Source organism: Melospiza georgiana, chromosome 16 (genome assembly GCF_028018845.1).
Source record: "Melospiza georgiana isolate bMelGeo1 chromosome 16, bMelGeo1.pri, whole genome shotgun sequence".
Classification (NCBI taxonomy): domain Eukaryota; kingdom Metazoa; phylum Chordata; class Aves; order Passeriformes; family Passerellidae; genus Melospiza; species Melospiza georgiana.
In genome coordinates, this window is record NC_080445.1 from 13,658,442 (window position 1) to 13,686,399 (window position 27,958).

The 27,958-nt window shown below is 45.5% G+C and overlaps 1 protein-coding gene across 3 annotated transcripts in view; it reads left to right on the forward strand.

The window, feature by feature from the left end:
• AXIN1 (axin 1) overlaps positions 1–27,958 on the forward strand; it is a 79,516-nt gene that overhangs the window by 30,406 nt on the left and 21,152 nt on the right. For all 3 annotated transcript variants that reach the window (XM_058035781.1, XM_058035780.1, XM_058035782.1), the window contains exons 3-4: positions 16,626–16,766; positions 24,128–24,224. In XM_058035781.1, the coding sequence (XP_057891764.1) occupies positions 16,626–16,766; positions 24,128–24,224 (238 nt within the window). The remainder of the gene's footprint in view (positions 1–16,625; positions 16,767–24,127; positions 24,225–27,958) is intronic.

Genomic DNA, 27,958 nt, shown 5'->3' on the forward strand with positions numbered 1-27,958 from the left:
CAGTAAAACCTTATTTTTATAGGTTTATAATGTTACCTTCTCAACTGTGGCTTCTTTTAGATACAGCAGTGCTTCCAGGTTTGGCCCTGGCACACTGGGGCACACAGGGGTGGCCACAAGCCCATGTTTCTGGCTCATCTCCCCCCTTTCCCCCCTGGCAGCTCAAGCTCTTGCTCCCTGCATGGCTCATCAGTGAGTGTGTGCACCTCCTCACTAAAGGGCGCTGTGTCAGCAGCCCCTGGATGAGAAATAGGAGTGTTCTCCTTGGGCTGCATCCTCCTCTCCCCAGAGTGTCTGGATGAGGCCAGGTTGTTGCTTGGACTGTCACAGAGAGTGGCTGTGGGCTCCACAGCCCTTTCACCTGCTGGGCTTAGGAGACACACAGACAATGTGGGAAGTGCTCTGCTGTTTCATGATCCCAGGAGAGCTGCAAGCTGTCCTGACAGTTTCTTTGGGCAGTCCCTAAGACAGAGGGATGAAAAGCAACTCTTCCTTAGCACAGCATCTCGGAGAGGGCTGCTCTCAGCAGTTGGCTGGCAGTGGTCCTCCACAAGCCATGTCCAAGCTGCAGGGAATCAGTATGCAGAGCAGTTGCTCCCTCTCCTTGGCACATTGTTTTTTAAGGACTCTAGGGTAGAGGGGATTAGACCAAGTTCTTGGGGGAGGAGAATAGCCAGCAGGGGATGGCTGGTCATTTTTGTTCCTTTTGTAGCACAAACAATCTCTGCCTTACTACTCATAGGGCTCGTGAGCCTTTGTGATATTTATTTGGCTGAAAGATTTGGAGACCTCTGGTCTAGATAGCTCTCCAACTGAGAAGGGGAATTTAGGCACTTGTGATAGTGTGGCCAAAGAAATTGCAATAAATATTTGGGAGATTTTATTGTTGGCATTCATCAAGAATGGTTTAGCAGAACAAAATCTTTAGTGGAACGGATGGAAGTCCAGCTGAAATGACAAAGATGTGCCTGGGCTGGCGTTGGCACATCTTCCACACTTCAGGGATTAGAAGGAATTGTGTAATAGCAACATAATGATCTGCAGAATTGGCTCATTTAAACTTCAGCTGCTTTTGTTTAAGAGATGGACTTAAAATCTGAAACTGGGTCAAAATCTTTTCTCGCTCTAGAACTAAAAGTTCCACACATTTTAGACTTAAGTTTGAAGAGCCCTCTCTCTTCCTGCTGTTCAGCCAGCCCTCCTGGGCTGAAATTCAGCCAGACAGGTGACCTTGCCCTGCTAGTTCTTGTCACTTGGGAAAGTGTTGTTGATCAGGATCAGATTTTCTAGGCTCTGATGATCTCCAGCACATCCTCTCCTGCTCAGGGAATCATGGCCCTTGGTTCCTCTTTAGGACTGATAGAAATGTCTTCTCTCTGAGGTGTAGAGCTGAGCAGGCACAGTTCTGGGGGTATATTCAGTCTCCTGGATTCTTACCATGTTTGCACTGAAAGTCAGAGTTTTGTCACTTTGTGAACTTGCCCTAACCCACCAGCAGGACACCAGTCTTCCTCTGCAATGGCATTCTCCCCAAAAATGAAGCCCAAGTCGTTCAGAGCTGTTGTGGCCCTGTTTCTTCTCTGTTTGCAGCAGAAAACAAAATCCCCAAAACATTTTTGAGTGCAACTGCATTTCCAACAGTAGAAGAGGATTATTCTTGCTCGTTCCAGGGTCAGCTTCTTGCAGACATGCATGGCCTTTCATCTCCTGGGGTTGGCCCCAGTCAAGGAATTGTGCAGATATTTCTTTGCTCCAAAGCTCCCTAACTTTTCCCAGATAATACAGCCTGCAGGGAGGAGGGTTTGCAAGGTTAGTGTCAGGAAATAGCGGCTTGGGGAAGTTCTCTTCCTTATTTTGGATAAAGCAGTGTGATAAATTACTCTGACTGCTTTCCTGGACTGAGGTAGGCAATCCCACCAGGCAGTCACCCTCCTGCTCACAAGAAAGGAACAAAGTGATCCTGCACATGGAGAATCCATGGCACCAAGTCTCCAACAGTGGAATTCATAAATTCCTTTATTACTTGCTACAAGCTGCAAATGCATCTGCAGAATACACAGATATCTGTTATCATCTTGAGCAAGGAGGTGATGCCATTGAATGTTAACACACACACACAACAGAGCAGCCTCTCCACTGCCTTACAGTGTGAGTTTTACATCACCCTTGAATGTACACAGAGCCCAGCAAGGTCACCACTAGAATTAAAACCACTGGCAAACTGTCCTCTCTTCCCTGGATGTGACAAAGTACCAGCAGCAAAGGCTGGCAGCAGTGTCACTTTGCTGTCACATCGTGTCCCACCGCTGCAGATGTGCAGGCTCAGACAGACATTGGTGTCACAAGCTCCTGCATGTTGTGATTAATTCATCTGCAGTTTTCATACATGGGTTCAGGGATGGGTGCTTTCATCAACTTTGTGATCAGAATGTGTGCCAAGGATATTATGAGTCATATTCCAGACTCACTCGTAGTTTTGGAGAGGGGATTAGTGGGGATGTTATAATACTGCTCATTTATGCTATAGGCAGAGCTGGCAGCAGTGGCTGTAGTCATGGTTGCCCAACATTCCCCATTATATAGAACTTTGTTGTAGTTGTTCATATCTTTATCAGACTGTGTTGTTTGGTGTTCTTCCATGCTGAGATTCTGCCTCAGGCTGAATTATTTTGGCAAATTTTAGTAAAAACAGAGGGGGAGGAAATTACGTTGTTTTGTTCATGTCAGAGTCTTACAGTTTATTTTACATTGATAACCTTCCAGTTTTCCCACTTTGAAGCAGGGGTTTGGCAAGTGGGTTGCTGGAGGTGGGAGGGATGCTGGCAGCTTGAACATGTATTTTGCCATCCATGTGAGAATTTATTCAATATGACTGAATTATAAGCTTGTGAAATGGCACAAGCTCTATAGAAGATGGTTTAAAATTTTGGCAGTTAGAGTATCCAAAAAGTGTATTTACTGTGATGGTGCTCATGGCTAAGACTTCAGAGACAGGAAACTGCAATTCCTGCTGCTGCTGATCATGGAGCCTTCAGCACTCATTGTTAGGTGAGCCAGCTCTCTCCTCACAGCCTCCAGAAAAGGAACTCACACACAAAAAAAAAAAAAGGCTTTTTGTGCAGTGATGGGGAGGAGATGAAGAGGGGGAGTTCTTCCAGCAGTGAGCAGGTGGTGTTGGGAGTTAGCAAGAGACAAACTGTACAGGACGTTGGAATTGGGAAGGGGTTTTCCAATCCCTCCCAGAGCTTTTGGGTGCTGTAGCCAAAACTGCCTGTACTTCAACCTTCTTGCTTTTTCCATGCTTGAGCCAGAGGGGACAGCAGAGCAGGTAGGAAGGAAAGTGCACAGGACATCTGCATTGCTTTTTGTGTCATTGAAAAACCCTGTAGTAGCAGAGACAGAAGATGCAAGCAGGAAAACAGAGGTACTTCTGTGCTGGCTTTTGCCAGAGCAATGCTGGAAAACAGCTCTTCTCCCTGGGAGAGAGTCACTGTGTGTGCCTCAGCTTTCTGTCTGCTGCTTGAGACCCAGATCAGACTTGCTGATGTGCTGAGCATGCATCAAGGCAGAACTCTTTAAAAACACTGAGTATTAGGCCCAGAGCATTTCAAATTGAGCACCCACGTCTTGAGAAAGTTGTGACAGTTTCAGCCTTGCAGTTGGGTTTTTGTGCATTAGAGAATAATGGCTTTTCCTCCCTCCAGAGCAGCAGCACAAATAAATACAAGATACACTGGTGGAAATTGCCAAGAGGAATCTCCAGCAAAGTGAGTAATGCTGCACTCAACATAAGATTTGGGTGATGTTAAAGTACAAAGAGGGGGAAAAATAAGGATATGAATCCATTTATCCTATGCCCTGAGCAGATGAAGTTCTACAGAGAGGAGATGAGATACGTGAGCAGAAGAGATATGTTTTGAGCAGAAGATAATTTTTTCCTACTTATAGATTGCTTTTTCCCTGCTGTCTTAAGGAGAAAGCATCTACAGCAATGATGCATTCCCGTAGTACCTGCCTGGTCAGTGGAATTCTGTCTGTATGGTGTGGCCCATGTGCACTCAGGAACAGATGGTGGGTTTGTGTCACACAGATGGGCTCCAGTGTTTCACAGCTCTTGTGCTCCAGGCCATACACAGAAAACAGCCTTTCACTTCATCTGTGGAATTTCATTTCTGATTATGGCACGTGGCATGATTGCAGTGTGGCACTGGGTCAGACATGCTCCAGTGCTCTGCTCCTGCTGTAGAAGAAAATGGTGTCAGCAGCACATCATGTCAACTGAGAGTGATTGTAGGCCCACACACTGCCATCCAAAATGCAGAACTAAACCAGGTCTCACCTCTGGGGCTACAAAAATGTGCTTTTTGCAATGGTCCTGTGCTGTATTCAGTGTCTGGAGAGTTGTCAGCTGGAGCTGGAGCATTTGAAGTGATTGTAAGGTCTTCTTTCCAAGCAGGTTTTCTGCTGAGATCAGTTATTCAGAGCACTTAAGAGTCTCTCCACACTTCCCCATTTTCACTAGTTATCTCAGTGTCTCTGGGGCCTCCCTCCCATATTGAATGTGGTTGGGTGTCAGCAAGCACCTTGTACTCAGAATTTCTGGAGGGATTAAAAAGGCATGAATGGAACACACAGAGTTTGCTCATCTAGCCTTGTGTCTTTAAAAAGCTGAGGTAAAAACCAAATATAGTCATCTTTTGTCTGAACAGTGGTTAATTTGTTTAGAACAAAAAGCACATTGCTTGCATTGTCACTTATTCTTCCTATGTGGAGCTATCAACTGGTTTTAATTGTATAAAGATAAACAGGAATGGAACAAGGCTTCAAACAGTTCTTTTATAGCATTTGGAGTGGACATGGTACTTCATCTATATACCACAATAATGCATACCAGATGAAAAGATACTGTGGAATTTGTGCAATAAAGGTAAAAGCCCATATATCTGCCTGTTCCAATGGATGAGAACCAAAACAGAAAAAATCTGGAAGGCAAAAATAACAACAAACCCCAGCACAATTCTTGAAGTCAAGTTTCACTTGCTGTGAAGTGCCCCCAGGAAAAACAAGCGCAGGATCTGCCCCAGCAGTGGCCAAACCTCATAAGGGGATGGACCACAAGTATCAACCTCCCAAACAGTTAGAGGTGTTTCACCTCCCCCCAGCTCTGGAGTTTAGCTGGACCTTTGGTATTGCTGTGTCCCAGGAATGCCCTGTGGCTCCTGTGCAATTTGCCTGTGAGCAACTCTTTTATTTTTAATTTTTCTTCCCTCTCTTGCTCCTTCAGCTGATTTTCTCAACATTTTAATACATGTTTCAATGAGGTGAGCTGGTTCTTGCAGCTTGGATTATTTAGAATGTCTCTGGAGATGTGTCACCCTCAGCAGCAGAGCATGTCCAGCACACAACCTTGGAGTTACAGTCAAGGGATCACTGAGCCACCTGCCCTGGCTCCCTTTGGATGCTGATCTCCTCCATCTTTCTCACTGCTCTGAAATTCTTTGCTCTTGGATTGCCAGTCAGACACCAAATTTAGATCCATTTGTAAAAGAACAGCCATGAGAAGTGGGAAACTGAGTCCACTGGCTTCATTCTTCCTTTTTAAATATGACTTTGTGTGACCTCGGTGCAGCGATTGATGGTTTGGCTTCCAGGTCTGGCTGGAGATGCAAGGTTTGGTGACTGTCCCAAAACTAGGACTGTGAAAGAATACTTCATGCTCACCATCTAAGGAAAAGTTACTTTAATCTTTGTTTAAAAGGAGGGCTGTTTGTAGCAGCTTCACAAGACTGTCTTCCCTCTGTATGCCTGTTTTCCAGGGACAACAGCAAGTTGTTTCCTGCTAGTCTGCTAAACTCTTAAAAAAGAAATAAAATAAGTATCTCTAGAAAAGGAAATACCCTTTTTAACAGCATCTGTCTCCCTTAAACACAGTTTCTGTGTTTTACATTCCTTCTGGTGGTTGTTATTACAGTTCTTCTGAGGATTTGTCATTGCTGTCAGCCTCTAATAGACCTTGTCAGAAGGACACCGTGACTTAGCCCACCCTCCTCTTGCCCCAGCCCCTGCATTATATTCGCCAGGTCGGCTTGAGCTGTGAAGGGAAAGTCAGATTATGAGCTCCCAGTAGTGACCAGGAGACTGAGTTAGGATTTATACTTTTGTTGTGATGCTGACATCTCTTTGGAGCTGAGCAATAAATCATAGAGCAAGTTTAAAAGCTTTTTGCAGCTTGCCAGTATGTTGTTGTTGATACAGCCTGCCGTTTGTTAACATCTAACAAGTATCCTTTAATGACCCCATTTGGGGAGCCTGTGAGACTCCAGAGCACTGCTAGAGAAGCTCTGTTTTGTGGTGTTGTGCTTCTGAGACCTACTTATCTGTCATGGTTGCAATCAGCTGATGCTTATGAACTCTTGCTCATTATAAAGTACTGATTGGAGGCAGAAGTCTTCTGCAGGGGTACTTCTTTTCTGTCCCAATCTAATGGTCTCTTGACTTTAAACTTGAATATGTTCCCTAGAGGGAAGTAAAGTTAAATAAGACTTTGCAGGAATTTTTAATGTGAAGGTATGAAACGTCTTTGTGAAGGTCTTTTGCTCGACTGAGTTGTTTTTTCATGTGCTGCCAATATCTGATCCCACTTCTTGACCTTTAATATACACTGAGAGAGAAGATTAGGATGCTTCTAATCAGCTGAATCTCCCCTCTGGGAGCACTATTAAATCTTGACTCTCAGCTTTATCTCTGCCAGGTCTTGCCAGCCCTCCATGGTTTTGGTTTTGTTAACAGCTGAGGTCAGAGTTCACTCACCTCAAAGGTTCTTGTTCAATGGGGGAAGTTTCTTGGATCATTTCTGAAGGAGTTAAGACACCAGCGAGCAGCTCTGCTTGGAGGCAGACCCCTTCTCTTCATGTGCCTGTGAGCCAGACCTTAATCAGTGAAATAAAGTCTTTTATTTAGTGCAGGATTACTGCTAATTCTGCCCACCTCATCATTAGCAGGGCTTTGTCAAAGGTCTTCACGAGCAAAGCTGAGTGGTTTTGAGGTGCTGAGTTAGGTGCCTCATAGGCATTCAAAATACTACCTCAGCTGGTTTCCTCTGCCATCCAAATTTGTAATTTCATTAAAATTCCAAGTTTGTTGGCAATGAATTGGTAATGAGTATTGAGTTTCATGGCATTGTTTTGAGGGGAATTCAAGTGAGGCTAGCAAGTCTGTGGTTGTGCAGCTCAGCTTATGTTACACGGCCCAGTGGTACAGGCAGGCAGTTTAATGTCAAAGCTGTGAGTAGTCCTTGTAAAACAGAGCCCCCCTGAGCTGCATATCTTCCCCTTTCATTTCAGCCATCTGCAATACCACTGTTGTGATTGAAGTATTGGGAAATTTATCCCTGAAAGCAATACAACAATTGCAGTGCTGGGATTGATGCCCTCCTGAAAAACTTTGGTGGTCCAAGGAAGGATTGAGCACCTATGGTCTTTTTTAGCCCTTGGATTCCAGTGGCTCCCATTCCCCAGTGTGCTCCATGTACCTGTGGATGTCCCTGCCCTGTTGTACCTTTTTGAACACTTCAGAAGCAATTTAGCTATGTAGGAAGGCAGGGAATGATCTGGAGTCATTGGCCAAAGCTGGATGCTTTGTTTCCATCCAAAAACTTACTCATTCTACAGACCTTGGTCTTAAGTTACTGAACTTGCAGAGAAATCTGCTTGTAATTTCTTTCTTGTAAGCCTTTTCTTGTTGAGCAGAAATTTTGGCAAAGAAGAATCAAGTCACTGGAGAATCCCCAGTTCTGCCTGGTTATACCAGGCCTCCTCAGATCTTTCCTTGGAACAAGCAGGCAAGAGGAAATACTTTCCATTTCAGAGAAGCGTGGACAAACAACATTGCTTCAGACAGAGAAGAAAAGTGGCAGACGGAGTTACAGTGCTGAATCCTGCTGGCCAAAAGCATGCTCTTGCCTTTATTCAGTCATTCCTGGAACACAGTGTTCTTATTGTATTCCTCCTCACCCCGCTCAGTGCCTCTCCTCGGGCTCAGGGCTCGGAGATGCCCCAGCCCCAGCGCTGGCAGGTTTGGGGGAGTTAAAAAAAGCATCAAACACATCTGAGCAATGGAACCTCTCCCTCCTTGCCTGACGTCGGGCAAGCGTGTGTTCTGAAAACCTGGATCCCGTTAGAAACGTTCCTGCTGTCTGGAAAACAAAGTGCTCGCTCGCCTGGTTTAGTCATTAAGTAAATTTGTGGTTTGGTTGAGACAAAAAATAATGAAGAAAAGCTGTTGAAATCCTGGGATTAATTTGATAGTTTGCAGGCAGTTGTGTTTTTAAGTGGAGCTGCTGCCTTCTTTGTGTTGTGAGCAGACCCAGGTACAAACCTGGGCTTCCCTCTTTCCCTGTGCCTCAGAGCCAGGCATTTGGAAGTAATTTGTTCCACGAAGGCCCTGTCGGTGCGGGCTGGGGGCTCTGGGAGCTGCTGTGCCTGCGTGGGTGTCAGCACAACTGGGCTGGAATGCGGGAGAGCTTCGGGCTGCCCATTCCATCCTCTCAGGGAGCACAGCCCGGGCTGCAGGCAGGGACAGAGCTGCCTTGGCATGGCATGGCATGGCATGGCATGGCATGGCGTGGCATGGCATGGAGGGCTCTGGACATCAGGAGGGTCACTGCTGTTACTCCATCTGTGGCATGGTGGCCCCTTCTGGGAAGGATTGTTTCCTCTGGAGCTCCTTTATGTCTCCCATTTGCCTTCCCAGGGAAGGGAAACCATGGGGCTAAAAGAGGGGCTGAGACCCCCACAGCACTTTGCAAAGTGTTCCCCCTCTCCACCAGCCCCAATTTACCTGGGACAGTCACCAAGGAAAGCAGAGAGCGGGGAGCTGGCACTGAAATGCTGTCTGAAATGCCTGCTCTGTGTGTTCATCCACTTAACCACACATATATATGTATATATATGAAATCACTTGTATTAAACATAGATGTCATTTCAGTCTGAGAAGCCAATTAGCAGAGCGGAGAGCTCTTGCCAATCAGCCTCTTGCTGAATTTTCCCCAGCTCTCAGTTTGAGCACGGGAAAGGAGACTGCATTATCAGCCCTCTCTACCTGTCTCCATGCTAGTGATCCCGGTGCCCCAGGGACAGCACGTTTGGAGGGTCAAAAAATCAGGGATGAGGACTCAGGTCCCACTCATTTCAGGGGTTAACATGCTTGGATGTTCAGCACATCCCTGCACAAGCTTGATTCTGTCCCTTCCAATAAAATACTTAAAACAGTTCTCCTGTGATGTGTTGTCTGGCAGAGGCCAAGACATGGAGGTGAGTGTGGCTCATGGGTGACAGCTGTGTACCCTGGATATCCAAAATGCACACACACACACTTGCCCTTCTTTTGTAGCTTCTGAAGTCACTACAGCAGCTTTTGGATGGCTGATGCAGCCTGGCTGCTCTAAAGCAGTGAGGCTCTTGTTCAGTTGCAGTTAATGCAGCCAAATATCCTGTATATTTTATAGAAAATTTCCCTAATATTGTCAGCATTTCATGATGGATAAGGATTCATATGAATCATGTCATCATTTTAAAAACCAAACAAAACTACTATGTTATGGTATAAGCTCAGGCTGATATATTGAAATTAATCTAGGCAGATACCTGTTATTGCTAGATATGGAACAGAATGTTCTGCAACATTTGCTTTATTTCAGGAAGATGATCCAATTGTCCTGTTAATTGTTGTGCAGACATTGTGTTGCCCATTTTTTTTTCTTTTTCATTTTAATGAATATCTTGTGCTTTGAGCTATTAAATAAATGAGGTTTATGGTCTTACTCTAGGGAAGACATGCATTGTTTTCAGGAAGGACTTGCTTTTATTGTTTGTCAGACTCAGATTTTTGCAGTTTTGATTTTAAATCTGTAACTAGAGGACAAAATCCTTTATTACATTGGGGTGATGAGTGAGCACAGCCTCACCCTCCATTGGGAAGGAGGAGCTGGGAGGGCTGGTTTGGAGATGCACAGTCAGATGAAATCTTGAGGGACTCGTTCTGCAGTTTCCTTGGAACACAGTGGTTTCATCCTGTTGTCTGAAAGCCTTTCCTAAGAAGGTTAGGGTGGCGATAGGGCAGCACAGCCACAATATTTAGCCTATCTAGTCCTTATTTGCCTCCTAAGGCAAACATTTTATTTCCTGTATTTCAACTTCCTTCCTAGATCCTCTCCCCCACCTTGCTGTATCCTATGATCTTAATTACTGGTTGCAATTAATGCATCCTCTGTAAATTAGTCCTGCCTGAGAAGTAGCATGTCCTTGGTAAATGCAAAGGAGTTTGAAACTGGAAACTCAGTCTGGTAAATCTTGGATTTAGCTTTTGTAACTGTACTTTAATACTTCACAATAATTGCTGAAGCTCCCCATAAAATAATCTCCATGTAGTCCTAAAATGGAGTTGAGTGCCTTAGAAGAAAAAAGAAGAGCCCTTATCTGTACTTTTAGTTACATTTTTATTTATTTCCCTTCTTCCTCTGGTGTGGGAGGATGAATACGCAGGGAAGAAGATACAGATTTGCAAAGGCAAGGAGTGCTAAAGAGCGTCGTTTTTTTCATCAGCTTTTAAAAGCCAGACTGTAATCATAAATTCCCTGATAGCTGGAGCATGCAGAAGTCGTCTTTAAGCCTACAAGTGACAGGCTGCTGTTGCTTTTCAAACTTCAGATTTCATTTTTTTGTAAGGCACAACTTTGATCTGGTTCCTTTGTAATGCTCTGCAGAGCGCTGGGGCCGCTGCGCTCGCCGGCTGCAGAGCTGGAAGTGAACTTTCTTGGCAAGAGCCATCTGGAGACCTCAAAGAACAGATTAACTTGTCCAGAATTGATGTGATCTTTGAAGAAGCTGCCCTTGCCTGGAACACATGTGATTAGCCTGACATTGGCAGTGATAAAGTTGAGATGCACAGCGCTGTCTGAGTACCCAGAGTAATTGGGAAGAGTGTTAAGTGGAGCAGCCCCAACAATCTGCAATCAGATTGTCAGGTAAATCCCCAGTTTTAACCTCTTGAGCCAGCTTTGCATCTTTAGCATAGATCAAATCCAGTGAGGAGTGAAGGTTTTCAGTTTTGCATCTTCATAGACTTTTTGTTCTTAGCTCCAAAACATTCCCATGGTAATGGTTTGGGAGAAACTGTATGGTGCAACTTCTGTGATAGTTGTTGGTACCATGGATTGGAAACAGACTTTTCTGTTCAGTGGTGGATTAATGTAATCTTGTAAGCTGGACTCTGTGGTGGATGCTGCTGTAATCCCTTGTTTAAAGGGGACCCTGCTGCTGGGACACCCCTGTCAGCACATGCTGTTTAGACATGCTGAAGGGATTTGCTTTAGCTTGTGCACCATAAACCAAGATGTGCAGCTTTTCATTTGATTGATTGGTTGTGATATTGAAATGTGGAACTGCATGAAGGATATGACAGTCACCTGCTTGTTGGTAGATGTAAGTTTGGGAAGTAAGTGGCCAGCTGGAGAGTCAGCAACCTGTGATTCTAGAAGGACTTTTTGTTTCTTGCATGGAAGTTAATAACTTTTTAAATTATTTTTTTCCCACACTGAATAAATGGAACATGTCAAAATAACGAGCTGGACTGCATCCTCCCAATCAAAAATGCAAAATGACCAGGGACACCAAATAAGAGTAATGCTTAGTGCTGGTTTCCTAGAAATAGTCATCTTCAGAAACACAGGACTGCAAAAGCTTGAGCTAATTTTTCAGAAGTTGGTGTGAAAAAGCAGGGTGGGAGCACAGAATGAGTAGTTGGGTCCCATTGAGTTGCATCCTGATCTGTGGTCTCAGGGCACCATTTCAAACACCACCCACCAGAAGAGGAAAGGAGGAATTGTCTCCTGCTGTGAGGTTGTTCCCCACAGTGCAGGAGGGAGGGCATCTCAGCTCCTCCACCTGCTATCAGCTGTGGTGAGACATCTGGAGTTTCTCCAGAGCCCATTTTGGGGTGTCCTTCTGTGGGACTTGCCAACATCTCCAGAACTCCTGCAGCTCAGAACTTTCCACAGTGACTCCTGAAGTTTGGGTGGTTATGGCATCTGGAAAATGGGATTTCTCCCATGTTGAAAATGAGCTGCTCACCAAAGCTGTGGTGACCAAAGCTTCAGACTATGGCATGGGAGGAAAACTTCTGCAAGAGCTGTTTAGGAAGAGTGCTTTGGAGTTTTATGGTCAGCTTTATGAGTTTTTATCTCTTTGGTTTGCTAATACTGTGTCTCAAACAGCTGCTTCCTTGGTAGTGCAGGGGTTTGGAGGAGCTTCCCGTGCCACCAGGGATTTTGGAGTTTCTGGATCAGGGAGGTGGGGCACCCTTGCAAAACAAGGCCTGCCTGGATTCTATCATAGCCTCAATTCTTTTGAGGAAAAATTGTCTTCCAGAAAATGTCAGTGCCATAAACATTTAGTGCTGGAGCTGGAGAAGGTGGTAGCAATGAAAACTTTGGATTGATCATCTTCCCTGTTAAACTGGGAGCTGTTCCAGCCATGCTGGAACTGCTAGCAGGCTTGGGAACACCATGGCTCTCAGACCTGCCTGTAGAGTGTTGTGCAACTTATTCCCTCCAGTGGAAATTTAAATTCTACAGAAATTAGTTGCCTAGAGGCTTTTCATCTTCAAGGAAGTTTTCTTCTTGCCTTAGTGGTTTTTTTTCCCATGCTTGATGAAGAACATCAGTGAAGGAGATACATAACTGGTGAGAACCAGAGGGAGTGCCACTCAGATTTGGCTTTGGAGGCAGGATCAGTGAGCTCTTCCTCCCACTGTGGGTGCTGAAGGTGATGCAATTCTTCCCCAGAGCACACCAACCCTGGGGTTTTTGCATAGAGCAGAGTAGCATGTTTGGCAAAGGTTGGGGACTTTGCATCTTTGATTTAAAATTGAAATAACCATTGGGGGAATTTGTTTGAGAGAGACTGGGGTTCCTAGGCTGGAAGGAAAAGGATGCCCTTAGGGACTCAGGATGCACTGGGAGCTCCACATAGAGCAAGAGTACTGAAGAGGACCTCACCTGTCTGCTTGCTTGCATTGATACTGCAAGATCTGGTGGTGCTGAGGTCCCAAGTGCTGGGTGCTTGGTCACAGAAGTGAGAAATCTGGGGATGGACGGGATGCAGCCAAGGCAATATGCAAAATAAACCCAGAACAGGTAAAAGGAAGCCTTAAGGAAATTCCTGCTGTTTTTTTACAGCAGTTTAGGCCCTTGTCAGCATTACCAGAATGTGCAGTGATCAGCAGAGGGCTTTATGCAAAGAAAAGGCAGCTGGTCAGGCTGACTTACTCGGGTCGCTGTGATCTCTGTTATAATTGTTCCCTATGTGATTATTTTGAGGGTTGAGCAACTGAGAGCTGCAGAAGAGACATGCAGCTTTATTTCTGCAATGTATGAAATGTTCTGTGTTCATTTCAAAAATGCTCATTGCTCTTTCTGTCTTAAAAATGAAATAAAATTCTGGAAGGCTGCAGGAATTTTTGTGAAGTCTAACTTTAAATGCTCACCTTTCCTTTTATCGCCCTTATCAGTGCATAGAGCTCACTATGTGAGGTTTTTAGCTGACATTTCAAATCGCTCTGAGGGTGCCTGAATCCCTTTTAAAGCAGCCTCCCCTCCCAGATCAGAAGTGACCAGTTTTTTTTGTTAGACTCCATGTTCCTTTAATGTTTTCCTCCTAATAGATGTTGAAAGCGTTCTTCAGAGGCACGGCACAAAACATTCAAATAGTGATACGAGCCAGCTGAAGAGAGTTGTCAGGGAGAGAGAACATTAGGAGAAGGATTGAATACAGATGGATTCCTCAAAAGTAATGTAACCTGTTATGATTGCTTTGAAATCCTATACCCTTTCCATCTCCTTATGCTTACCAAAAGTTTACATTTGCATTGATGTATTAGAGGCAGAGCTAAAATGGAAGTAATCCCTGTTGTATACATGCTTAAGTGTGTAATTTTAGCTAAATACAACAGTTGTGACCAAACCTGCATCCTCAGTGAGGAGACCACAGCTGGGGAGTGTTGTGGGAGAGCCCAGCAATTCCAGCTCCTCCAGAGGTGTCAGGGACCTCCCAGGGCCCATCTGCTCACTCTTGGTTCCTTCAGCCATCGCAATTACACACCCGGCAACCTCTTCAGGTGCTCTCTGCTGCTCTGTCTTTATATCAACAGATACCAAGGGGAAATTGATTGCTCTGCATTTTATTCTGTGTATCTGAGTGCTTTCTTAGTATACTGCTAGAATAATCCATGCCTCTTGCAGAGAGTCCTGGCGAAAGGTCCACTAGAAGTTGGTGCTATATTTTAATTGGATTGTCCAAAAATCATCCTTGTCTTTGCCCTCAGGGAAGGCCTGAGCCATCCATCGTTCCTGCCTCAATTTAAGAGGTTGTCTCAGCCTCCATCACACTGCTGTCGTGTTGGATTTGACAGGAGGGTTGCACTGCACAGCTCTCCTTTAATGTTCAGAACTGACCGTTCTGCACAGGGAGAACGGCTGAAGGGGGCTGGGAAGGTTTTCACTTATTATCCCTTGCTTTTTAGGGTGAACTTGTTCCAATTATTTCCAGTACTTGCCCTAGAAAGCTGTTCAGAAATCTGATGGAATATAGAAATGAGTTTGCTCCAGTGCACATCTGCAGCGACTGACAGAAAGTTTGCATGCTAGATGGTGTCTGTGGTGATTCACCAAGGCATCCCTGTGCTCATCCCCAACTGACTCTGTATTGTACCTGAGCATGGAGAAACCTCACAAGGCTCCCTTCTGTCAAACAGCCATGAAAAGTCTCAGCTGGCTCAGTTTTGAATGCTCTTTGTACCATTCTTCAACTATGCTAAGCTTCATCATCCCAGGAGAACGAGTTTGGAGTTTTGGCTGGTTTGTGGCGCACAGAATAGTTTTCTCTTTCTGAGAGTAGGGGAGTAATTTGTTTCTAATTGACCCCATAATGGACCTGAAACAATATGATTTTTCCTAGTGACCAAGGAATATCCATGACCCCTTGGATTACAAGGAAAACAGGTTGTATGCTGAGCACCCAAAGAGCAGGTGAATAGGAGCTGGCTGAGCAATGTCCAGTTCAGGATTTAAAATACTTTGGTAATGCTTCCATCGTGGTACACCATGTGCCGTATTTTACATAACAGCATCCACCAACCTCTGCCTTAAATGAGCTCTCTGCCAGTCTCAGTTCCTGCAGTGCCTGTCCTGCCTTTACACTCCTTACAGATATACACAAACTGCCAGCTTTACCCTTTGCTGGTGTCTTCCTCCCCTCTGGTCCCTCCATCTGTGTGTTTCTCATGGGTTTCCTTGTCTTGTCTAAATGTAAACTCATTGCTTCTGTTGTCTGTAGGACTTTAACCACTATAGTAGAACCAGAATCACTTTTCTTGGCAGAACAGGGAAGCACACATTGCATGATGTGCCCTCCACTGAGGTGTTTGCACAGGGCCCATTGCAAATCACCTCCACCAGGTGCTGATTACTGAGTTACTAAATAAAGGATAATGCTGATGAATTTTGTGATCTGAACTGAAGCAGGACTCTGAGTTTCAGAGCTTGGAAAACTCAGGAATTCATCAGCTTCAAGATATCTTAAAAATACTGCTCTTCATGCAGAGGGGCAGGCAGAGAAAGCAGGGGATTAAGTGCTCTTTGGTTTATGTGAACATTTCAGCTTGTTCCTTCTTCTGGCACATTACAAAATAACTTGCAGGAGAACAAGATGCCTGCATGGCCTGTGTGTCCTGCAGGGTGGCAGAGCTGGAGGCGCTGCAGCACTGGCTTTTCTGTGATGGTGGCAGAGTGAGCATGAAGGAATTTGTGCCTGCTTGGTTCCCAGGCTGCTTCACCATCATCTTCCTGAGCAAGAACTCATTTCCCAGGTTAGCTCCTGCAGGCAGCCTCCATTCCTGACCTTTGCTGAAGAGAAGGAGGTTGACCTGCCTGTGTACTTGAATAACAAGGCATGGGTTGTTTACAAAGCTTTCATAGATCCCAGAGCAGACTGTCCACTGGAACAGCTGGTGTGATTAGGTAGTCCTTCCTGGTGGAATTTGCAAGTGTCCAATGTACTTCAGTGCAACACTGGAGGTCAGTTTTAGGTACTGTGCAACAGCTGTTTCTTGCTTCACCTCCTTCCCTCTGCAAACGTGGGAGGGATGTTAAAGTAAGCATAGAATGGATGAGCTCTGCTACACATCCCTCCCTGCTGGAAGAGCAGAATCCTATTTTGACTAAGAAAAATGCTGTTTTACTGTCTAAGGATTGCTTTTAGATTCTCATCGAGTGACAATGCTAAGCAGCTAGCCCATGGACTCCCTAAACCCTGATGGAAACAGGACTTCTTGCATACAGTCTCATTCCCTCCCTTATCTCTAACAGTGTCATCTTCATTACTCCATGAATTCCCTTTTTTTCCAGTTATGAGTCAAATTGTTCATGGTTCTGTCAGTGCAACTTAGTGTGAGCACAGCTTATTCTGTAGCCCATCACTGAGGCTGGGGCTCCAGGCAGAGTCCTTCTGCCTGGTGATGCAGAGCATGGTCAAGGCTGTGCCCTTCTAACCTGACTCATTTTTCTCTCACAGGCATGGCTCGTGGAGGGAGCCTGTTAACCCCTACTATGTCAACACGGGCTATGCTTTGGCACCAGCCACCAGTGCCAACGACAGCGAGCAGCAGAGCATGTCCAGCGACGCCGACACCATGTCCCTGACTGACAGCAGCGTGTAAGTGACACCTGGGGACAGCCACATGTGCCTTCAGCACTGCTGCTCTTGGGCTCTGCTGGGAGAGAGGCTTGGGATGGGGGGGGGGGGGGAATGTCAGAATCAACCATGACAAGGTCGTTCTCACTCTTTTCAGTTACTTTGTGTGACAGTGTTCACAGGGGTCTGAGGATGAGGGAAGAAGAGATGAGGATCTGACTCCATGTTTCAGAAGGCTTGATTTATTATTTTATGATATATATTACATTAAAACTATACTAAAAGAATAGAAGGAAGGATTTCATCAGAAGGCTAGCTAAGAATAGAAAAAGAAAGAATGAATAACGAAGGCTTGAGTCTGAGCCAGCTGACTGTGATTGGCCATTAATTAGAAACAACCACATCAGACCAATCACAGATGCACCTGTTGCATTCCACAGCAGCAGATAATCATTGTTGACATTTTGTTCCTGAGGCCTCTCAGCTTCTCAGGAGAAAAAATCCTAAGGAAAGGATTTTTCTTAAAACATGTCTGTGACAACTTTGTCACTGTGCAGGATACTCAGCCTTGCCAGTCTTGTGAGTGTTTGCAACATAAAATACTTTTGAGCAATCTAAATGGTGTTCTGTCAGAGGTTCTGGGATGTTTCTTAAGCCAGGTGCAAGAAGTAGTAATATTGGATGACTTTGTAGTAACTGATTTGAGATAGATTAAGTTCTGAATGTTAGACAGAGCCTTCTACTTACCTGGGTATTTTTCTTGAGATTTTATGCTGCCAAATTCTCAGAATCACAGAATGGGTCAGGTTGGAAGAGACCACAGTGGGTTATCTGGTCCAACCTCCCTGCTCAAGCAGGGTCATCCTAGAGCAAATTTCACAGAATTGTGTCCAGATGGTTTGAAATACCTCCAGTGAGGGAGTCTCCACAGCCTGTCTAGACAATCTGTTCCAGTGCTCAGTCACTGCAGAGTGAAGAAGTTCTTCCTCATGTTCAGTTTCTGTCCATTGCCTCTTGTCATGTTGCTGGGTACCACAACACAGAGCCTGGTCCATTCTCTGAAACCTCCCTGCAGATGATGGCCATTGATGAGCTCCCTTCTCAGCCATCTCTTCTTGAGGCTAAACAGGCCCAGTTCCCTCAGCCTGTCCGCATAAGAGATGCTCCAGTCCCTTCATTGCCCTCCTCTGGACTCACTCCAGGAGCTCTGTGTCTCTCTTGTCCTGAGGAGCTCAGAACTGGGCACAGCACAGCAGGTGGAGTAACAGCTCAGTCTGTGATTGCTCTGCAGTAGGATTGGTGACTGACCAGTTCTAGTTTGGCTGGTGACCACTGCACTTTAACACAACTTGTGCTGATGAGCCCCAGCCAAATGTTTTCCCTTTCTGTCTCTCATGACAGCACCCTGTATCTCACCCAGGAGATGCCTTCCTTAAAGATGGTCTGCAAAGAAAGAAAAAAGGGGCTGTGAGATTTTGTTGTGACTGCATCTCTGTGATACAAAAAAAAGGATTTGGGGAAAAATATTCACTGTTTGGTCTGGTTTTTAGTAGTGCAAATGCAAAGTGTCTTTCTGTAGAGTAGAAACCCTTTGATTCTTCAGGCGAGAGATGACAGGTTTTACAGAATTAGGAGAAGATTTTATTAATGGCAGTGCTGTAAACACAGAGTCCTCCAAGAGGCTCGTTTAGTGTCACTGTGAGCGTCAGCAGCTGTCAGACCTTGTTGGAGAAACTTTCCAGCCTGTGCCATGGATGCTGTTAATGGGTGCTGCCACAGTTCCCCACCTGCCCAGAGTTCGTACAGTGACACAGGGAGTGTGCAGTGTGGCCAGGGGGTCTCTGTGTCTGTGGTGGTCGCCCTGCCTGAGCCTACAGCTTGCTCTTCTCTGGCTCCACAGAGTCTCAGGGCCATGTAGGAGCAGCTGTGAGTTCATTCTGCACCCTGACACCAGCTCCTCAAACATTATGCATGAGGCAGACCTTGGCCAAAGGGGCCTGGGAGGTGGAGGATGCCCCCAGGACAGAACCCTGTAGACGACCACTAATTAAAGGCTCCATTTGATACAGATCCAGCTGCTCTGCCACATCCTTCTGCAATTCTTCATATGCATCAATTTATATGGAGGAGTGCTCTGAAGCTAGCAGGAGTCGTGTAACTTCTTGTTATCAGGAGAGACAGATGTAAGAACTCTTCAAAATTAATTAGCTTTTAGCACTTCCTCTCCCACTGGTCCAGCAGGCTCATGGGGCTGCACTGATGGTTATACCTGTGATAAGTTGTGATCATTTATGCCAGAGTTCTTCACCCTCCTAATTTTTATTTCACTAGCCACAGTTTGTTTTCTTCACAGGCAGAATAATTTCTTACTGGCCATCCTATGCTTCTTTTTCCTTTAGGCATTTTATCGCTCCTATGCTCACCATAGGCTGCCTTTAGGACTTTAATTACCACCAATATGTGCACTGCCTTCTGCTAATAACTAACCCAATCCTAGTGGTTTATTTTAACTAAGTTTTGAACTTCATAAAAGTGATCCATTCTTTCTATGCCTCTCAAACTGGATCCGTGCAGAATCCAGAATTAGGATTCTGGATGTACAGCCTTGACCTTTGGCTTACACAGATTCTGGCTGTTTTCAGCACTTGCTCTTCATTACATGATTTAAAACTCCAGCACCAGATTTTACTCAGATTTTACATGGCACTGCTGAACCTATCTTCCTCCTGAGTTTCAAAGGAATTTTTGCAGAATTGCTCAAGGCAGCAAAAATGAAGAACAACCAGATGAAGTTAAAGAAGGGACTCCTGCTGTTTGACAAGACTTACATGTCTCAGTGCTTTGAATTTAGGCCTTCTCTGAGGAAAATGGCAATAAAAGCCTCGTTTGCTGATGAGCGAGGTTCTTCCCTCTGTGTGCTGTTTACACACAGCAGTCAGGCTCAATAATGAAGAAATCTGGCTTCTGCTCCGAGGCAGCACATGAATGAGGTGTGATCCAAGGCTCAGACCCTCCATCAGAGGAAAATCTGTCTGGACAATTGGGATGCAAACACTGTCTAACTGAGGAATGCTAATAAACCAGGAGGTCTTCAGTGCTGGCCAGCTCAGGCCAGTGGAGAAAGCAGGCACAGAGCATTTGCTGTGCCAGTTCCCTTCCAAGCTTTGATGTTGGATTGATCCCAGCAATATGGGGTTTGGAAGTGGCTGCATGCAAAGCCTCTAGCAAAGACCTGAGTGATGCTCTGCCTGTCCCAGCTCCTGAGCTGGGGCAATTTTTTGGGAGCAGCCAGCTCAGCAAACAGATTGTAAAACTGTGATGTTACAAGCACACTTACCTAAAAGGCCAGCTTTCAACAGGATGTCTTTCCAAGCACTGTTAAATATTATTGTAATGGGTTGAATTTATATAACGAGTATGTTATCAGTCCCTGTTGTTTGAGTAATTTGCTCTTTGAGTGGCTTAAAAAACATTGCTCTTAAATGCCTGCGCTCCGCTGATTATTTTTCAGTCTTCCTGTGTCATAGGAATTCCTCTGCCCTTGTAGGCAAAACAGCTCTGGTCCTCTCTGCTGAAACCTGTTTTTATAATCAGCAGGGCAGCTGTGTTGTTTTAGCTGGTTTGTGTGAGGCAAGGTCTGGGGAGGACACGGTGAGAGGCTCTGGTGAGCACTGGCCTGGCCACAGGTGGGGTCGAGTCACTCACCGCTCATGTTCCCTGCAGGGTCACTGGTAAGTCAGGGATTTGGGGCTCTGCCTGCCCCGTGGGCTGCTCAGAGCCTGCCCCAGACTTGCAGCAGCATTTCCAGCACAGTCCTAAACTGCTCTTGCTGTCTCAGATAACCCTTCTTGAGGATAGCATCTTCCCAAGTGGAGGAGGTGAGTCTGTGGGTGGGAGGGGTTGTCACAACAGAGATGCTTGAGGCAAGTTAAGGCAACTGTAGGTAGGAAGGCAGCAGCTGAAACCATTAAATCTCCATGTGATGTTCCAATTCAGATGCAGAAACAATTTAGGTCCATATCTATCTTGATTTCTTCAAGAGCTTACATGGCAAACAGGAGATAATGTCTCCTCTTCAGTGTTGTGCTCCAGCTGAACAATACTCCTTCCTCGTGGTCTTATCAGGTGTCCTGGCTTATCTTAGTTGGGAGACAGCTTTGCCTTCCCCCAGGCACTTGGGAAGCCCTTGGTGCCTGTGGGCTTGGCCAGAGGGATGCTCCTTCTTCCCCAATTCCTGTCAAACCTGCTCCAGAGTAGGGATGGCCAATCCCCCCGAACAAAGGGGTTTAGGACAGTGGTTATTCCTTCAAAAAGTCTTGCAGATTAAATGCTATTCCTTGGGTGACTGGCCTTTAATCACAATGCCTGGTGATTTTCCTATGATGCTTCTTTATGTGAGAAAAGTCTCTTGTGACAGAGGTGCTTTGATAAGAGTAATTGATAGAAAATACCAGTTTGGCTTTGTATTTGTTTCCTGTCTTTCCTAAGGCTAGTGATCCATAATTACCCCAAGTTTTCCTATATTTAAACAAGTTTAGCAGCTTTTTAATTTAAAAGATCCCAAATGATGATTTCCAATGTGTTAGGCATAATGAGTGGGTTTGAAGCCTGTCTAGAGGAGCAAAGACACCTCTTGCCAGAAGAGTCCAATGTGCAGAGCCACAGCCAAACCACTGCTCACCAGAGGCTCTTGCAGGTCAGATTGGAGAGGGGAGGAAGCCTCCACATTTCCCCAACAGTAAATTCATTGCATTATCATTAAATAAGCAACAGAAATACTCTTCTTCCCTCGTTGCCTTTTAGCACTGAGCCTTCTGGTGCTAAAGAAAATCACGTGATGAAACAAGGAAAAACAGTTTGGAAAAGTTTTATTTTAAAAGTAGATGTGCTGTAAAAAAAAGTTTAATTTTTTTCATATATATATATATATTATTTCTCTATCTATTGAAAATATCTCAAAGCAAGCTACCTGACAAAAGGAAAACAAAAGTATGGTATTGGTTTTCCTTGCTTTCCCCCCATCTATTGAATAAGGTTTTGTTGGGATAAAATTAAAGTGCTTATCTTTGAATTTGCTTCCTCTGGTTGAGTTGGCACAGTACATTGAACGAAGGAATGTTCCAAGTTCAGAGGTGGCATTGGGGAATCTAGTTAAAATGACATCAAAGGCAGCACAGCGGGGCTGAACATGTGTTTGAAGCCGGATAGATTAGAGGCCATTATCAGCCTTTCGCTACTGTGCTGGGAACAAAAGTCGCTCTTTCCGCTGGGACTGCTGCTGGGGAGAATTAAAAAAAAAAGAGAGAGAGAGAGAAAGAAAGAAAAATTGCACTTTCTAACATAATGCCGCGTTCCCTGCGAATGGCCGTGTGGCTTTAGTGTGCGAGTTGTGTTCTGGCACCCGGGTTTTGTGCACTGGTTAAGCTGAAATGTTGACTATTGATGCCGACAAGCAATGGCTAAAATAATCCCCCAGGTTTTTTATTTTTCCCTCTGAAAACTTGCAGTTGTTTTGTTACCATCCAGTCTAGAAAAGGCCGCGTCACAATGCGGTGAAGCTCTTTAACCGTTGTGATTCTCATCATTAAAGAAAATTAAGGCACCTAATGAGCACTGTCATGATGCCTGCACAGCAACGTGGGGAAGTTGTCCTGTTCCCAGGTCGTGTCATTGCAGGCACAGCAGAGATGATGCTCCCAACACACTCTTCTTCCTCCTCCTCCTCCTGCATTACCTGCAGCCACTCACCAGAGCTGTAATTAGCCTGGCTCATTTTCTGTTCCCTCGTTTGTCTTCCTGCTAAAAAGCACTTGTCATTAATCATGGGGTTTGTTTTATTTTATTTTAATGGTGTTTCATTTTGAATGCCTGGGTTATTGCATGAAATTAGGTTCTTCTGATGTAGGTTGGTGGCAGTTCTGCCTGCACCTGCATTTCCAGGGAGCCAGCGGGGCAGCCAGCATGATGGGAATGGGAATGAAAGCTGGTGGTGGCCATCCTCACACAGGCTGGTGCTTGAAACTCAGGGGGTTTGCAGGCAAAACACCACAGTAAATTGTGTTTGTCTTGCCAAATGGCACCTTGACTTCAAAAATCTGTGGGTGAAACTGGTTTATGTTCTGGGGAAGCAGCTGGGGTGGGCAATAGGTGTTAAGGACATTTGGCCTGTGCAAACATCTTGTGTTGTGAGATGTGTCAGGACTGGCTCGTTTTCACAGCTCAGAGGGGTGCAGGGTGGTAGAAGATGTGCCTGGGAATTATGTGGTAGCTGGGACAAACCAAATCCCTCCACTCATTTCTACCCCACCTCTGTGGCATTGCATGGCTCTCCCAGGCAGTTACCTCTGCTGAGTCAGGGAAATGTGTAAAATGAAAAAGCTCAACATTGCCAAGCTCCAGGCTGGCATTTGTTCTTGAATTAGTTGATTTTCCCCAAATAACACAAGGTCACCAGGAGGTGGGTCTGTGTCCTTTCATAACTGGGCTCCACTCACTCCTCTTCTCCTGGGCCCTGGGTGTGAACAGGATGGTGGCAGTGGTGAGAAAGAAAATGCATTTCCTTTCTTTGCCTGAAGTCACACTTAGGCAGTGGTGCTTTGCCATTTGGGGTGGTTAGCAAAGCCTGGTGCCTCTGATCCACTGACCCCTGTGTACCAAGGACTGTGGCCACCACTGTCTCCTTCCCCTGCAGAGACCTCTGTCACCACCTCTTTCAGCACAGGCACCAGACCAAGCAGAGCTGGTTCACTTGGATGTGACTGCCCGTGACATCCCTTCCTACCCTCATCCAGCCTCCTCTGGGGAGGGGGCTGATTCTTCCCTCCAGCAACTCCAGTATCAAGCCCATAATTTCAGACAGAGCTAGAGATTGCCTTGGGAGCAGTGGAGCCTATACCTCCTTTGATAAGCCATTTGAGCAGCTGTCACGCTCTCTTAAAAATATATACCTTGTTCCCTGCTTGAGCTCCCCTTGGAGTAGATGCTCACTGAGCTCCCACTTCTCCTTCTCCCCCCTCTCTTAGCCTGCCCTGTGGTTTAATGTGTACATTACAGGCTCTTTATAGAAAGCAACCAACTATAAAAGGTACCAGGATGCAGTCCAAGTCCTTCTCCCTGCCCTCTGCCTTGAGCAGCAGTGGCAGGAGCCCTGCCTCACTCTGCTCTTGGGGGATGCTGTGTAAGTGCTCCTGGCCCCCCATGCCAGAGCTTTTTTGGTTCAGGGACCTGTGAGAGCATCCTTCCCTGCATGGGTCCCTCATACTCTGGGCATGCAAACATGAAGGGGTTTCCTAGGGGCCACTCTGTGTCAGCAAGGCTTGAATGAACATAACATGGCAGAGAAAGGCACTAAAGCAGGATGTGTTGTTGCTTTATTCCTGCAGAGATGGGGTCCCACCGTACAGACTCCGAAAGCAGCATCGCAGAGAGATGCAAGAAAGTGCCAAAGCAAATGGACGCGTGCCACTACCTCACATTCCTGTAAGTAGCACTATCTCCTTCCCAGGGGTAAATATGCAAAATATGTGAGATCTCTAGCAGACAGTTGCTCTGCTTGTGCTTGAGTTTAATCCCCCTTAGTGCTGTATTCGCTTGGGGGTGCTTCAAGATGACATACATTGTGCTAAGAAAAGGTTTGGAGCCTTCTGCCAAACTCACCCTTCCAGGCTGGCCAAAACACAGAATTTTTCTTAACCATTCAGTCAGTAGCTGATTGTTTCTCCTGGGTGAGAGTGGAAGCACTGGCTGGCATTTATCTGCAAGCAGTTCCATGCCCTCAGGTGAGCTGGAGGTGTTTGTGGAAGGTGTAGGAGGCTGTTGGACATGGAGGCTGATACAGCTCTCAGACAAGGTCAGCTGGGGAGAAGTGCAATGGTCCCCAGCAGTATTTCTGCACTGAGCAGCCAAAGGAGCTGTAACCTGTTCCCAAGGACTCAGCTAAGCTCACCTGGGGACACAAGGCAGGAGGAAAAAAAAAAGTGCAGGATTAAATATTTCATTTCTCTGACACTGTCTCTTTGGTTGCTCCAGGTAAGCAAACAGCCTTTGGAAGATGGGCACAACTGCTAGGGCTCTACATCACCATCTGCAGCTCTGCTTGTTATTGTTTTCTTTTTCTGAGAAGTTACAGGTGACATTTAATATCTAGTAGGGAATAAAGGTGCTTCTTTCCCCTTTGGACAGCTGGACTCCAGCACAAATCAAATAGGGAGAGAAAAAGCCTCCGTCTGTTTTTTCCAGAAGTGTCTTCAAACTTGACGCAGCTGTTCCCATCCTGCCTGCTCAAAGCAGCACAATACCAGCAGAAATACACCCTTGTTTTAATCTGATTTAAAAGAAAAAAAATCCACACCAAAACCACCACTCTTTGTTTTGCCTTTTAAATTAGATTATTTTCCTTAGATTTAAGAGGGTCTCCTGTGCTTTGATCACTGGGTTGACAATAAAAGCCCTGGCTGCAGACGCTCATAGCCATCCTAGCTCAGTCACCTCTCTTTTCACACAGTTGCTTTCACAGTGTGGTTGCTGTTGAAAAGGCTGGCTGGGTGCCTTTTTATTTCACTTGATGCCGTTTTTACTGTAAGCATGGCTTTGTTAGAGTTGAAGTTTGAAAGCTTGGCCTTTATTTTTTGTTGTTATTGTTGTTGCTGTTCCCCAACAGTGGGAACTACTGACTGAATATTCTCTGACTTCAAAGCTTGTCAGTGGCTTTACCTTTTGGATAAAAATAATAGTGGCTTTCTGTTGATGGTGTGCACTGGCAATGCCTCCATGAACTGCAGGTTATAAACTCAGAGTATGGAGCATTAAATATGTATAGTGAGCTCTACTTTAACGAACTTCCATCTGCCAAACATTTCTTTTGTTGAACTGAATAAGTGTCATTCCAGCAGCAGTTCCTTGCAGGCTAATTAGTTTTACTTAGCATTAAATTTTATCGACCCTTTTGGAAACCAGCTTTAAAAACGGGGTAAAAAACAAGGTTTCAATTGCCCACCTGCTGGTTATAAATTTTTATATTATCCTCCTTACCTACACAGTCTTTTAGAACTACATATTCCTCCTAAATTACACACAGACTCTTCACAGGGATTTTTTTGTGAAACATCCACTGTTGCCATTGGGTTCTGCACTGTAATTTTAAGTTCCAGGGAAAAAAGCATCTTGACACATATTTATATGGGAGCTGAGGACTGAGAAGTTGGGTTAGTTCTAGTCTTTCTCCAGGGAATAAAAGTTTAGTTCAGACACTCTGGCACCTCATGCCAGCCAATTACTGACACAGAATTGGCATCGACTTCAGAGAGGCACTGTTCTGCCCTCTCTTATCAATCAGCCAAGAAAGGAGAAGGTAATTAGACAATGTGTTTTGACAACACCAGTGTGAAATGTTATAAAGTTACTCTTTAAAATTCAGCTCTAACTGCACACTCTTTGAATTAAACAGCACAAATTAGCAAGGAGCCATGCAAATGTTTCTTCAAGTGTTGCTTTCTGAAGCCAGTGGTTGGGCTATCCCACAGCCCGTGGCCTAATCAGGCTGGACCTGGGGTTAGCTGCTTCCAAACGTGTGGCAATGATGAAATCACAACCTTTGAGTGAAGGTCTTTATGGACTCCTATCTGCAGCATAGCCAGAGTCCATGCTGATAGTGCCTGCAGAATGCACAGCATGTTTTCCTACTGATAACAGGGAACCTCCTACTTCCGAAAGTCATTGCAGAAGTCCTTTACAGACCTTCCCGTTCCCTGACAAATGAGTTATGGGGCTATTATGCAAAATTCTGAAAGGACTTACATTGCTTTTAATAGCAGCACTTGTAGTTAAGTCCAGAAGCTATAAACTGCAGTGATTATATGTTCAGAGGAGGCTGCCCGCTGGTCCCAGCAGCTCTGCTGCATCCAAGTAGTGACAGCGTGTGTTAGCTATGTGGAACACCCTCTTCAGCAGCAGGATGTGTGTGGATGGCCCTGATCTGCATCTTCCACACTTAGCAGCTCACATCTTCCACACTTAGCCAGTCACCAGCGCTCTAAGTTTGGAAAAGTTGTGTTCTGTGAAGTGGCGCTCTGCCCAGGAATGCAGTGGGGGAGGCTCTCCAGCAAGCAGGGAGACCTCTGGTTTGTGCCTCTGGCAGGAACACATTACACAGAGAGTGAGTGTTGCTTTCATGTGGTTTTCCATCTCTCTCTTGGATTTGAGCAGAGACTTGGAGCACCAAGGAAGGAAAGAGCAAGCAAGTTCCCAAAGAAAGGGAGAAAGCCCAGAGCAGGCAGAGCTGTACCTGGCTCTGGCATTCACCATTCCCAGGAGAGGATGGGAGATTCTCCTTTTCCACTGCAAATTCAGAAAAATCCAACCTCAAGCATTAAGAGCTGGTGTTTGGTTGGTTTATTAACTGCAAAAAGATTCCATTTTGTGATGTTGTGCTGTAGCTTGGTCATGGGGTGGGAGCTCTCCTGTCCTGCCACACAATCAAGGGTGCTGCAGGGTGGCTTCTGCAATGTTCCAGAGTGGAGCAGAAGGTTGTGAGTGACCGCTGTGCTGTGCTGTACAAGTGAGGAGTGCACAGGAGGAGCCTGGTCTCGTGCTGCCTGGATAACTGCAGCTCAATGAGCTTTCTGCTCCTGTGAGTTGGGAACCTGCTCGGAATTCCCATCGGCTGTTTTATGCCATTTTCCTCAAATGCCTTCCCCCAGCAGGACTCCTTGCTAATCCCTGAATGCTGCTAGACTGGATGCTGAAATCCAGCTATCTGTGAGCTCTGCCACTAGTGTTTCTGGTATGGAAACACCATTTATCCGTTAAAAATTTTTGTCACAGAGGAATGCATTAATCTAAGAAACATGGAGGTTCAGAAGTTCTTTTCTCTTGGCTTCTCTAGCCTGTCATCTTCCTTTCATTTCCAAGACTGACTTGTGATCTAACAACAGCCCCTCAGGCATCATGGAGGCATCAAACCTCTTGTAGAAGAGGGAAATTTACCAGCACAGAATTCTTTGGCCCAGTCACATCTGTCAGAAACAGTTCAGCCCAAACCACAGATCCCTGGAGCTGCTTAAGGAACCTCTACCCAGTGCAATGTTGAAAAGCTTCCTGTTTCATCTCAGAGCAGTTGAGGCTGATGCTTCCCAAGGGGAACCTGCAAACTGCAGTGAGATTCTTCCCTTTCAGCCTTTTCACATTTCAGATGCCAGTGTGTTCTGATGTGCAGC